This window comes from Vipera berus (assembly GCF_964194415.1).
Source record: "Vipera berus genome assembly, chromosome: 1".
Taxonomy (NCBI): Eukaryota; Metazoa; Chordata; class Lepidosauria; order Squamata; family Viperidae; genus Vipera; species Vipera berus.
Window position 1 is genome coordinate 52514417 of NC_138202.1, and position 14194 is coordinate 52528610.

Sequence of the window (14194 nt, forward strand, 5' to 3'; positions counted from 1 at the left end):
TTAAAATTCTGATTTTTTAATATATATATTCTGACAGGTGATCATATAAAATTTAGACACAAACACACAAGGTATCAGGGATGAGACTGGTGAAATTAAAGAGATGGTGGCCTGAATTTTGGCTGCTAAAGTACTTTAAAACATTTTTTTCAATAGTTCTGAAAAGATACTCAATCAGCACATCAGAACACAAAATGAAGCACAGGAGATAGGAGGGTAAGTAAAAGTTAACATTTACTGATACACGACTGAATATTATGAAGGACGTACATGGATGGACATGGCAGTGGAGCCAGACTAAAGGCACAGGACCCTTTCCCAGCATGCCGAGGGAAAGGGCCCGGACACCACCAAACAAATAACACAATGGAGATAACTGCGGCATATATATTTGTAACAAAGACCATAATAACATACATTTCTATTGGATCACATCAAGTGATTATATAAATCCGTATAGAGACTGTATAAAACTTTTATAAAAAAATATTTAAAAACTGTAAAAATGTGCATTTTAAAAGCATGGCCTCTGGACAGCTGGGCTGTAAACATTGTACTGAGGGTGTGCTTGTGGGGGCGCCTGCGCCACAGTGCCACAGACAGGCCCAGCAATGAGGCAGGACTTGTGTCAAGTGTTTGCCATTCTTGGTTTCTGGTTTAGTTCTGGAGAGAAAAAGGAAGAGAGAGAGAGAGAGAGAGAGAGAGAGAGAGAGAGAGAGAGAGAGAGAGAGAGAGAGAGAGAGAGAGAGAGAGAGAGAGAGAGAGAGAGAGAGAGAGAGAGAGAGAGGAAAGGAGAGAGAGGGAGAGGGAGAGCACGGCAGGTCCTAAATGGGGAGGATACAAGAACTAATGTCTGCCCAGTTTTGCCTGTTGATGGCTTCCACCTGGTCCCTACTAACTCTCAACCAATCGCTGTGAGGAGTAGCGAGAACCATAATGCTATCTCCCAGTGTCCCAAAATGTTCCAGGCTTGGAATGCAGGCCTGTAATGGGTTGCTTAAAGATATTCCGCAAGTTGAAGTACTGCAAGGAAAACCAGGAAAGCCTTCAGAATGGCTCCACATCCACTCAAGTTGACCTCTTAGTGGCAAGGGAAGCTTCCCACTTCAGTGTTCCACTGATCCTTCTTCTCTTCCTTTATCTGGAATGTGCAATCCTTAAGGAAGCTCATTAGTCCCGGCTGCACTAATCTCAACAGTGCACAGTTCGTCATACAGTAATTAGATGAGAGACTCTCAGAGACCCTGTTTGTGCAACTTCTTGCCCACCATGCATTCTTTCATTTCTTCTCAAGCTGTTCCAGCAGTGGATTGGCCTCATTCTCTGGTGTTTTCACACTATCTGTCCGAACAATGCAGGTGGGACGGTGGCGATTCAGCATCAAGATCAGCTGCTGCCTCTCCTGCTTTAGCTCTTCTATCTGTGCCTTCAGCTCAGCATTCATGAGTTCCAGGCGTTCAGATTCCTATGCAAAATCAGAGAAATGTGGAGGTGAAGTTTTCAATTTCTCAGTTATACTGTAGGAAGAAGCCACTACCTCATCCAACATCCAAAACAAACAGACACTTCTCTATTCACAGCTAGATTGCTCTACATTGTGAAGCACGGATGGAGAAGAATAACACAGGAGCTTCCAGAAAAGCAGGATTTTTTTTCGGCTGTTTTATCCACTTTATAACAGTAGAAGGAACAAGGGGTCACACTCACCCGCTGCAGGAATTCAGTTCTCTCCTTCTTCTTGTTCCGACATCGAGCAGCTGCTACTTTGTTCTTCTCTCTGCGTCTTTTTCTCCTTTCCTCTTCCTCATCTAGCTAAAAGAGAAAAATGCAAGTGCAATAAGACAACTGAACAAAGAGAAGAAATCATGTGATGCTAACTACATCTCACACAGCCCAGTGCATGATGCTTTCTTCCACAAAACATTTAATCCTTAAGCTGCCATAGAGACATGGATTGAAACTCTCAAAGCTATATTCTGCTTTTCTGTCTGTGGGCTTTTTAACAAGCCCACAAACAGATTCGCATGTCCTGATGACACTGAAGTGGAATAGATGCCTACATTGTAAGAGGGAGAGAGGGAATGTATGCCACTAATTATTCATCAGTCAATTAGCACCTTCAAAGTATTCTTCTCCCTGCTCATGCATAAGCACAAGGAGAGTCAGGACAGCATATCATTATGCCAGTGGACCATTTATCACCAGTGAGGCCTGGATGACATTTTATATCACTACTGAATAAAGCTTCAGCAAAGAAGCCATCTAAAATTTTTCTCCTGGGAATCTCATTGTAAAGGATCCTGAAAGATTTAAATTATTTGGGTGACCTTCAGCCAGGATCTGCAGCACTCCTGTTAAAATGTCCCTGGAATGCAATGCTGAAATCAACCCTGTTTAGATGGTATAATCCCATCTTGAATTCAGTGCATAGAGCGTAGTGGCCAGCAACTTCACTCCTCAAGGCAAAGTATGAAACCTTTGCTTACGATGCATTCTGTAGTCACACCTCATATAGCTAGAGACTCTCCATTGTTGCCATTTGCTCTTCCTTCAAATCTGTATTACAACATTTAGCATTGAATATTCCCTTGTACAAGGGACACGGTGGCTCAGTGGGTTAGGACGCTGAGCTTGTCGATCAGAAGGTCGGCAGTTTGGCGGGTCGAATCCCGAGTGCCGCGTAGCAGAGTGAGCGCCTGTTACTCGTCCCAGCTTCTGCCAACCTAGCAGTTCAAAAGCACGTAAAAATGCAAATAGAAAAATAGGGACCACTACAGTGGGAAGGTACAGCGTTCCGTGCGCCTTTGGCGTCTAGTCATGCCGGCTACATGACCACGGAGACATCCTCAGACAAGCGCTGGCTCTTTGGCTTTGAAATGGAGATGAGCACCGGCCCCTAGAGTTGGAAACGACTAGCACGCATGTGCGGGGGAACCTTTACCTTTACCTTATTCCCTTGTACAATAACCTTACATCTATAAATTACTATATTATTAGACCTTTCTGCCCTAATCAATCAGACTTGTTTATGTAGAAACAAGTCACACTATGGATATTTCCAAGTAAATATTTTAGAAATGTGAAGATCACAGCTTTCTCAAATGTCAACATTATTTTACAACCACATGTTCTCTTTTTACAGACACGCACAGACGTCAGCTTTTCTAAGTTTAATGAAGTAAATGTATTTTTACAAATATAAAAAAGGTATAACTACATAAACATAACCCATTTCTCAGTTCCAGAAAGGAGGATCAACTTTACTTTTTTTCCCATTATAATCCTGGTTGTGTGAGAAAAAAAAGACACCTTCCAGGCCGCTTTGTATGAGCTTTATACCAACTAATCAAGTAGTCAGTTCTCTAATACAATAAGTATTTATACGTAGGATTCTTCATTCATTCAATTTATATGGCTGCCGCTTGACGTGTGATTCAGAGGAGCCAACATCCAGTTAATAGCAACAATTAACAAAACAAATTTAAAAGCCCATCATATCCAAGGCGTGCTCTCTCTCTCTCTCATGCGTTTGCATGTGTATACATGCATACACATATACCCTGAAAACAGGCTCCCCTAATATTCTAGTCTAGTGTCCATGGAAAAGCCAAGTCTTTACTGCCTTGTGAAAGGCCAGAAGAATGATGCCTTTATGGATTTAAGAGATGCCACTGTTCCACAGAACCACTGTTTCTGTTATTTTGGGTAGTTATTTTGAAGTTATGAAGTGCATACATTATTATCCTTCCAACAATGTGAAAATGCTAAATATTACATCGTGCGACTTTCTCAGTTATTACCCTGCCAGTTTTATTAGTTGAGCCTTCACAAGCAAGCGCCCTCCAAGTGTGCTAATCACTTTCTTCATTATGCAGTTCCATTCCCTCCTTTACCCTAAGCCAGCCTTCTCTTTCCTGGTATCCATATTAGCATGGGTTATGCTCAGAGATGATGGGAATTTAGTTCAAACCTTTCTTTCTTTCCTTACCCTATCCATGAGGAGACTAGTAAAATGCCTTGAACTGTACAGCGCTTAACAACATGACTAAATTTATTTTTCAAACTATCCTTAGTACTTCATCAGATCCTGGGTGAGTAACGCTATCTTCATTTTCAAAAATTTTATCTTGCCTAATTTAGAAATCTAAAAAAAAAAATCCTAATAAAAACCAGAAATCCCTGTGAGCTAATTACCTTTAAGGAATAGGTCACTTAAAGCAGTGGTACATTTTTTCAGGTTTGCATGGAAAACTAGAAATAATTGGGCTGCTTTAAAGAACAGAAGAAAAGGTACAGACCTCACCCAAATCACCTTTCCAAATATTTCTCAAAGCATGCATGCGCATAAGCCTGTAGGTTTATGAACAAAAGGAATGAGTCGTCATTGCTTTTGAACCCTGGTTGACAGATACGGGTGACACTTTGACCCAATTTTATTTTAGAACCTACCTCACTTTTCATTGGCTGAGGCCTCTTGCCCAGTTTCACCTCCAGGAAATGTAGTGGTGAGATCATGGCCCCAATGCTGCGAATGTCAGCATACTTCAGTTCCTCTGCTGTCAAAGTAGTACCAGGTAACCCTGCCAAAGGGCCAAGGCCAGGCAGAGCGCCAGCTGTCAAGGACGGGTCTGGAATCTGCCCTGGCATCATAGCAAGATACACAATTCCACACCCTAGAGAAAAGAAGGAGAAGCTAACCATCATTTGCTGTAGAAAGCTAAGCAGGGAGAATGAATACAAAGAGTATTAGGAAGAAGCATTATAATTGGCTATTTTCTGTGAAACTCTCCCCCCCCCCCGCACCGCCTTTCTTTCCATCTCTCTTTGTCTCTTTCTCTCTCTCTTTCTGTCTCTCTCCCTCCCCCCCCCCACGTACCGGGCTATGGAAATTGATAAATAAAAGACATACATTAAGTTTTAAAGCAGACTTTCCTGCCATGTATTTGAAAAGATTTCAGTCTAGGACGTTGCACAAAAACCTTTGGAGAAAGATATCTTAATGAATATGAACTATTATTCCCATCGCAGATCATAACCAATCCACTTTCAAACAGTTAAACAAAGAAAATAAAATATAAAAGGCTGCGGGGGGGGGCATGGTGGGGGGAGATTAAGCAAAGCTAGATAACTGAACATTGTACCTTTTTTGTGTCTATAAGCATGTGCTAAGTTGAAAGGAGGTGGGTCACACAAAAAAGGAGGAATTAATAATTGTTATGCTAAGAGGAACCAAACCAACTCTGTGGATGAATGCTTTAATAAACAAGAAGCAATGATTAGCTAATTCAGCAAGGGGTCTGTTCAATGTATTTATAAACTCAAGGAGGAAGGCAGAATTACAAAAGGAAGTTAACAAATTGCACAGATTATTTAAGACTAGGAATTATGTAGTATCCCCCCTCCCACGAAACCTCAAAAGCATTGATCAACTTTAGTACTGCCTACAAAAATGTTCCTTTGGAAAATACTACTATTTAAAATCCTTTCCCATATCTGGTTTGGGTTGTGCTAGCTGCAGCCAGTTATTTAAAGTTAGGGGGGAAAAACTTCATAAAGGATCACCTTGATTTTATCTGTTGAAAAATTCATATTGTTCGGCACAATGATTTTGGAAAGACTAAGCAATAAGAAAGAGAATTGCACAGAGATCGATCGCTCTATTTGAGTAAAAAAAAAAGAAGAAAGGCCTATCTTTAAAAAATCACCCCCTAAAAGACTGGAACAGTTAACTGGGGGGGAAAAAAGCAAACCAGAGTCCCATACTATTTTTGCTCCTTCCCTACCCATCAATAGTCCTGGACTGGACAGCATGATGGAAGCACTCTTCCCCTCTACTATTGGCCAAGTTGGGGACAAAGGGATCACTGAAAGTGCACCTCTCTCTCCTCTCTGAAAACCTGTGGGAAGAGAAAGGTCTCATGTATTGTAGAGCAGGGGTCCCCAACTTTGGCAAGACTTGTGGACTTCAACTCCCAGAATTCCCCAGCCAGCCATGCTGGCTAGGGAATTCTGGGAATTGAAGTCCACAGGTCTTAAAGTTGCCAAGGTTGGGGACCCCTGTTGTAGAGGGAGGAAAAGCTACAGAGAGCTTGTTTCTGCCCATCCTGCCAAACCTATAACACGTCCTGCCAGAACTGTCACTCAGCTGCTGCAAGGTATGTATATGCAGGTTTTGTTGTTTTTGACAGATTTGGTAACCTTTGGAAAACATTTGATTGACAGGTAGTTATAGATGTTCATTTGACTGAAGGGTAATCATAAGCAGTCGTGTTAAATAAAATAAATAAAATTTAAAAATGGATCACTGCTAGACAGAAAGCTTTGCTTTTTCAGAATTCATGTGATTAAAAATGACACTGATGCTATAAGCCTGAATGACAGTTGAGAAAGAGAAGGGAGGGCTATGTATTATCACATTAATAATCCCCTTGAATATTTATCTAGGGAAAAGAACATTTGGCCTTTGCAAGGTCAAGAACACACCGGCTTCACATAACCCTCTAAACCATTATTTAGTAAATAAACTAGAACTAACTTTGCTTACAAACCTTAACAGCTGCATTTATGCAATATGCTAAGCTAGAAAGAAAGAAATATGGGTAGTATTAAGTATGATTTCAAGTATACATTGTACCTAAAATAAATATGCACAATATTCCTGATAATACATAGCTGTCTTATATTATGTCAGAGACGACTAAGTATTAGGTGTTTTCTTCTAGTGTGCATTTCTATTTAAGTGCAATACAAAACATATTTCTCCGACCTCCACAATTCTAGGGGGGAGGGGGGGGGGTTGGTTGAGATGTTAAGTGATTCAGCCAAGATCATCCAGTGAATTTCCATGGCTGAAAGTAGTTTAGAATCTGGGTCTCCTCCTTGCCAGCCCAACACCTCAACCATTATATAACACCAGATCTTTCACTACTTTTCCACTAGACCAGGGGTAGGCAACCTCGGCTCTTTTATGACTCATGGACTTCAACTCCCAGCTATGCTGACTCAGGAATTCTGGGAGTTGAAGTCCATGAGTATTAAAAGAGCCGAGGTTGCCTACCCCTGCACTAGACCAGTAGCTCTGTAGCATTTGAAATAGCTCTTTCATATCACCTGCCATCTTAAGGGGAAATACTAACATTTGATAAAGGAGCATTTCAATGCAAAGTGTATACTGTATTTTATCATGATCAATTCTCCTTCCCTTTCGCCTTAGAGCAGGGACAGGCAATTTAGGGCTCTTCCAGAGCAGGTCTAACCCCATTCAGCATTCTTAATCAGAAGAGGCCTTTGCAACTGTAATTTATAACAACCGGAGGGACTAAAGGAAGCCAAAATGCCTTATTTTAAATCAAATCAGTTACTACCATTAATCTAAACCTATCTTTTCCAATTCAGTGCCTTCTAGATATGTTAGATGGCTCCTATAATTGCTGGTCTAAGGTCACATGGACAGGGGTATAAATCAAGTTATAGTTCAACACAGATGGAGCATATCAGGTCACAAAAGGCAGCCTAAAGTTTCAGCTTTTCTAATGCAGTTACTTAGACTCAAGTTTGTGCACCCAGATATCATCTTCCATATCATTTTATGTGTCCCTTGCTTTTTGTTGAGGCTCTCAAAGTGAAGCGATTAAATCTGCCAAACCACAAATAACTTGCCTAGGTAGAAAATTGCTCCAACTGCCGAGGTGACATAAAGGAGCTGGCATGCATTTGAAGCACATTAAAAACTGCACTTTTTTCTACTTTTGATTTTCTTTTGTAAACCACCTTTTAAAATATTTTCGAGTTCTGGAGACTAAGAAACATGTGGTATAAAAAGAAACTTTTGAAAAGTGGTTTAGAATGATAACCCATCTTGTCTTTTCTCTTCCTAAGTCACTTCCTATTAGCTTCAAATTCTGATAACAGAATAGCAGAGTTGGAAGGGACCTTAGAGGTCTTCTAGACCAAACCCCTGCTCAAGTGAGAGACTCTATACAATTTCAGACAATTGGTTGTCCGGTCTCTTTTTGAAAGCCTCCAGTGTGGGGCACTCACAATTTCTGGAGGCAAGTAGTTCTATCAATTGTTCTGTTGGGAAATTTCTCCTTAGTTCGAAGTTGGTTCTCTTTGTGATTAGTTTCCATTCATCGCTTCTTATTCTACCTTCAGGTGCTTTGGAGAATAATGTTTTAATCTCCATTCATTATGTCTTTAATCTCCATTCATTATATCTAGTTTGGCCCATATGTGTTTGAATAAAAAGGCATATCTGAAAGCAAATATTTTTTCTAATGTGCGTTACTTTTTAAAGGACAGCTATGCAAATATTCAGACTGACTGGAAGTAGTGTGTGGAATTATTCTGAAATTTATGAGGATAGAAAAATATTTTTCTTTCAATATTATATTTGTGTATTAAGTGATTTTTTTCTGATATTTTTTTTTCATATTCAGATGCTAAAGCTTATTAGGACAGAGGTCAAGATTTTGGATTTTTTCATTAAGTTAACCTAGGCCTAGTTCAATCTGCTGCAACTTAATAGTGCTGACTGGTGATAATGAGATGATGTAGTTTAGCCTACCTAAACTGGGGAAGCATGACCCAATTAAACTATTTTAAGCAAGAGAGCCATAAGAACATATTCCTGTCTATGCCTAGGTCTTCTTCATAGGTTTTTTTTGCAGCTTAGCATTTTGTGTGAAACATGTTCCAAAACTGAGGCATTGAAAATGTTTCTTCAAAGCTTCTTATTCAACTAAAGGTTGAAATGAATTGTACCTAGATCTGTTAGGCAGATCATCATATTTTAACCCCGTTATAATGTTGCCCATTCTTTCACTTTTGCAACAAAAGAATCTCTTTGGTATTGATCTGTGTTTCTAGAAGAATAACTATAGAAATAAAGATCCTATTTCAATGAGAAAGTCACTAGAATTCGTGACAGGGATGCAATATACCCATGGCGTTTACTGCATAATGGCCAGAGGTTACAGAGCAAACAGCCGTGTTTGTCTCTTAAATCTTCCAGAACAAGCCATGTAATCTCAAGACAGCTAGCTATCTGCTGCTCCTTGCAAGGAAGATGGATTTTGACTGCAAGTCCTATGTCCTGCTGACCCACCCACACAAATGGGCATTTTAAACTGTTAGGAACTGCACAAAGAATTTGACATCCTAACAACTGGTCTCCCGAACGCCCCCACAAGTTTGCCGATTCCCAGCGGAGAACTCTGGCAAGAGCCTGCAGATTGCTTCCATGCAAGCAAGCAATAAGCTGAAAAATTCCTAGCCTGACTCAGTGAAGCATTTGTCTTTGCTCCGCTCTCCAAGCCCCACACATGCGCGTGCGTGCACACACATGCACATACACATACAGCGAGTGAGTTTGGCAGTCCTTGCGTTCCAGGGCTGGTAATACAAGCCATGGAGCAAGCTGCCAAGACAAGCAACAGAACGAGCCAGGCCTCATTTCATTGGCCACCATCAGTTGCATATGGCCCTGGAACCAGCCAAGTGAGTGTTCTCACCCACCTTGAGGGCATAGGAGACCCTGTGTTTTCAAGCACACCTCCGCAGGCCCTTCATCAAAAGAAAAAAGAAACATAATGTGGCTCTTGCTTGCTGTTTTTCCTCTCTCTTTCTTTCCTCTCAATTTCATCTGCAATCTACTCCCAAATAATTAAGGGCAGGGACTGGGGAAAAAAGAAAAAGGCCTTGTAGAGGGAAATGCAAAAAACCAGCTTTAGCTGCATTTCATGCTTGATTACTAAAGTGAATTTAGGATTTATTTATTTTTGCTGCGTAATTTCTTTCTCAGGTTTCAGAGATGTGGAAGAAGGAAGACCTTTTGAGAAATGGCAGACATGAAATATCCACCTTCTTCTGAATAAAACAGATCAGGTAGGATGTGAGGTTTGCTCAAGCTTTAGTCAAAAAGATTACTAGCCTGCACAATCACATTGTGCAAACCAAAGAAATGAACAAGCAGACTGGCAAAAAGCAGCATTATTCCATTACTCTCTCTGCCCGTCTAAACAGAAAGAGAGAAGTTCTCAATCCTAGTTAGTAACAAGATACTTTTCAAAGGGATTAAGACAGCATTCTGTGCATTTGTGGATCTGGAGCCTACAGTGCTGTATACTCAGCAAAACTGTCCTGTGGGGGGAAAACACAGAACAATAACAAAAAAGGTCACCAGTTTTCCAGAAAGTCACAGTGTTTCCCAAGAAAACACTCAGTTTATAACAATAGGCAAAAGATATGCAAAGAAAGCAACACATTGAAAATGTGTCCCAGGAAGATGCTTTCTTCAAGCCTTCGTGCTCTTTGTTTTCAATCAGTAAAATAAAATCTGCATGTCCTCCTTAACATGCCAGAAAAGGTGTGGCTAAACTATCAGGCACGCCCAAACCAAAGCTGTGGAACTTGCAAGCTTCAAATCACTTTCCCTAGCTCCTCCAGGCAAGGCCTAGCCCAGTTTAAGTAACACTTCTACATCCACAACTTTCACCCTATTATAGTAACATAACTAAAAACCAGTGGAGATGGCCTCATCCTGAAGCAGCAAACTCATTCATAAAAGCCCTAGACACATGGATGGATGGGGGAAATGTATCCTCTGGATTAATGGAAGAAAGCCTATGGCTGAAGCAGTGACAACACAGGAACATTATTAACAAGAAAATCACAAGGAAGGGGAGGGGATAGTTAGCACAGAAGGCATAATGCTTACAGCAATTCTATATAACGCATAAGTCAACTGCAACTCTTTTGTTATTTGCTATCTCTGCAGCTCTTTCACTTATCTCTTTGGGAACACAAAAACCTTGCTGTCATTTTCCTACCCGGAAAAGCCAGCCCACTATGCTGCAAAGTCCACCTTTATCATGAATTTCTTCCCTAATATCAAATAGAAGACAGGGCCTTCCCGTCCTGTTTTCCTTGACTCTAGAAAAATGAGAGTGGATGGAAGAGAAGCCAAATAGGTGGCTAAAGAAAGAAAAGATTAGCTAAATGATAGGACGTATAGGAAGGCAGAGAAAGAAAAACAAACAGTGAAATAAAATGTCCAATGAAGATGAAGGACACAAAAAGAATCTTCCAGTGGGATGAAGAAAAAAAAGATGTCCCTCTTTGGAACTGTTGATCAATGAAAAATGAAAATGTTCCAAATAAACAAAATGCTTGTAAAAGAAAATACAAAATTAAACTGGAATAACACTGTTTTCCTCCAAATATTACATCACTGCCTTGTTAGTAATTACAGCATTCCTAAACACGATGGCTGGATAGTGTACCTGCATTAAAGGTACCTGAGATATGTTGCACAGGCACCCACTTCTTCCTCCTTACAGTTTAATATCAGTGCTTCGTTGCTGATGCCAAGAATCCTGCCTTGATGCAATTTGCTAGATGAGGAAAAGGAATTTAATTCAATCTTTTTCCAGCCCAGATTCCGAGCTATTATATTTGGGAAGTTGTGAATACCAAATAATGCCTAAAGCAATCAGGGTAGAAAAGCTTCCAGGATATCCTGATACCCGACAATTAATTTACGTTCCGCACCGATTAATCCAAAATAAATAAATCGCAACGGAGCTTTCTCTTCCATCACTAAGTATCAGAACATTTTACAGTTTCCCGCTCACCATAAAAATGTACTGGAATTTTGCACGGGGGAAAAAAAATGCCACTACGATATTTAAGATACCCTGCGTGTCAGCAAGACAGTTAAAGAGTCCTAAGCGGCAGCTAATGGGGGCCGGGGAGGGTGGGGAGCGCGGCAGCTTCGACCCTAGGGAATGCGCCAACGGCCCAGGGCTAGCAGCCCCCAGAGAGGCTGAGGCTCCACGAACGTCGCTCCTGGGGCGGGGGGGGGGGAGCACAGGCCCGAGCAGAGACGCCGAAAGTCCGATCCGACGATCGCAGCCTCGGCTGGCAGACCAGGAAGAAACCAGGCGCGGAGCTCCCGCAATACCAACCCGCCCTTCCGCCGCGCGCAATCCATTTCTGTACCCACCGGAGGGAGGGAAAAGGTGCCTCCGGGGCCCGGCTGCAGCGGGAGGCGAGTCGAAAGCTCAAGTCCTCCAGCGCCAGCGCCGCCGCCGCCGCCCAGCTCCGGGAGCGGGTCTCGGCTTCTCTCCCCAGGCCCGCCGTGCCGAGCTCAGCCTGGTCCCGGGACCGATCTCTGCGGCCGCGGGCACGCCTGGCTAGCAGCAGCCCCGCCTTCGCCGCAAGTCGCTTCGCCCCTCTCGCAGGCTGTGTCGGACGGCTGGGTGGGTTGCATCAGCCCCTATTATATAGCAGCCCCTGAGCTGCGGGGAGGGGTCGGGAATGCGGAACCGGCCGGGCTGCCAGCTCCAGACGTCAAGGTGGGAGGAGAAGAGAGGACCGCAGGGGAGGAGATCGCAGCCGGCGTGGGGGAGGCGGGACTTTTCGCGGGCAGAGCGCGGTGGCTCTCCCGCCCGTTCCCGCCAGGCGCCCCTCTCGGCCACTTTCAGCTCCCCCCCACCCCAAGAGCCAAGTCCAGTCGGAATGGAAGCAGGGAGCCCGAGCAAGTGCAGGATGCCAGCTTTAAGATCGCTGCAACGAGAAGGCTTCCAGGTCAAAGGGCGTGACTTCCAAGCAGGCTCTAACCTCGCTCGGCACCTTCTCTTTTCTTTCGGAAGGAAAGCTGCGAACTGGGCTGGGCGGTTTTTCCGGATGATAAAAAATAGTTCCCTTTGGTTAGTGCGGGCCATTCAGCGAAGCAGAGCATCTGGTTCAGGGACACTTTTGATTCGAAAGTTCACTTGATTCGAAAGCTTAGGGGTGTGTGCAGGCTAAAAACTGACTATGAGAATTGGATTGGGGAGGGGGCGGGGGAAATGAGAAAGTACCCTAAGTCCAGGGGTCTTCAAACTTGGCCCTTTTATGACTTGTGGACTTCAACTCCCAGAATTCCTCAGCCAGCTTTGCTGGCTGAGGAATTCTGGGAGTTGAAGTCCACAAGTCATAAAAGGGCCAAGTTTGAAGACCCCTGCTAAGTCAGTCATAAGCAGCTGAGGAGCTCTGATTGCATTCCTGAGCTATTGGCTACTCAAATCAATGTTCATCCTGCATCTTAATTCTGGGGGCATACAATGCACTTGGCTGTACTCTTATCTCTTTCCTCCTACTGGAAGGGCATTTTTCTCTCCTTCCTTTCCTAAATTTCCAAGTATCTTGTAAAAGTGTGGGAAAGGGCCAGTGATCCCACCAATAAATATGATTGACAGAAAAAAATTGCATTGGATAATTTTAAGATAGACAATACTTTCTACGCAATTTGTATTCTTGGATCAATAAAGCACTCCCCCCTCCAACATTTCACTACCTGAGACTGAGAATGGGGTATTGCATATACATCCACAAATCGTATCAAATTAAGTCTACCAAAGACAGAAAATCCCACAAGCAACTCACTCTCCCTGGTAGAAAACAAATTAAATAGAAAAATATTAATTGCCAGTGATTTGGACTTCACATCCAAAATCTCAGACTACAGGCAGGCACCTCAGTCTGCTTAAAAAAAAGAGCTAACAGGTGATTAAGGCTGCATATTTCTACTTTTCATTTCTTAAGGAAAAGTCCTTTTGAAGTTTCAATAACTTTAGTCTTATTACTGTAGTGTTTTCTATAAAAGCACTTTAAAATACTTTTTGGAGGCTAGATTTCAATAACTGGCACAAGAAAAGCATGGGGAAATTCATTTTATTTTTAAATGGCATTTTCTGTTAGAGGGTAGTTTGCTGCTTCAGTTGGCTGTTATCTACACACCAAAGGTTTGATACTGTGAAGTATACAAGACATCTCTAGTTAGCACAGTCCCACTTGCTAAAAAAGAACTGCTTTTTTTCTATGCTCCCACCTAATGAAAACATATCCATGCCTAAGATGGCAATGTAAGGATGCACTAAGAAAATAGGTCCTCCTCCACTTCTGCAGCATGCAAGTTAGTCATGCTCTTCAGAGCACAATTAACTTGCATATTCTGGAGAAAAAGGCTGGAATGAAGTATGAATTTCCTATTTGGCTTTTGATCATGTATTAATGCAGTCAGGTGGGGGGGAGATCACAAATAGGTCTGAGTTTTGTGGGATTGCCTTCATAACAGATGTAGCAACATGCAACTGAATTTCCTCCAGATGTTTCAGACTGGTATTCCAATAATCTATTTTCCATTGGTTAT

General features: G+C 42.2%; 1 protein-coding gene across 1 annotated transcript; it reads right to left on the reverse strand.

Moving 5' to 3' along the window:
• Positions 1 to 223: 223 nt before the first annotated feature.
• JDP2 (Jun dimerization protein 2) lies at positions 224 to 12553 on the reverse strand. Its single transcript, XM_081314481.1, has 4 exons — positions 12005 to 12553; positions 4450 to 4673; positions 1708 to 1812; positions 224 to 1465 (listed from the first exon to the last, which is right to left on the reverse strand). The coding sequence occupies exons 2-4, from the start codon at positions 4648 to 4650 to the stop codon at positions 1280 to 1282; spliced, it is 492 nt and encodes a 163-aa protein (XP_081170607.1). The 5' UTR covers positions 4651 to 4673; positions 12005 to 12553; the 3' UTR covers positions 224 to 1279.
• Positions 12554 to 14194: the final 1641 nt, after the last annotated feature.

Bases quoted from the DNA above. Each gene is read 5' to 3' on its own strand.
- JDP2 (XM_081314481.1), bottom strand. From the start codon at position 4,650: ATGATGCCAGGGCAGATTCCAGACCCGTCCTTGACAGCTGGCGCTCTG. The intron at 1,813-4,449 runs GTAGGTTCTAAA...TTTCTCTTTTAG, and splicing joins CTCAGCCAATGAAAAGTGAG to CTAGATGAGGAAGAGGAAAG. The intron at 1,466-1,707 runs GTGAGTGTGACC...GATTTTGCATAG, and splicing joins GAACTGAATTCCTGCAGCGG to GAATCTGAACGCCTGGAACT.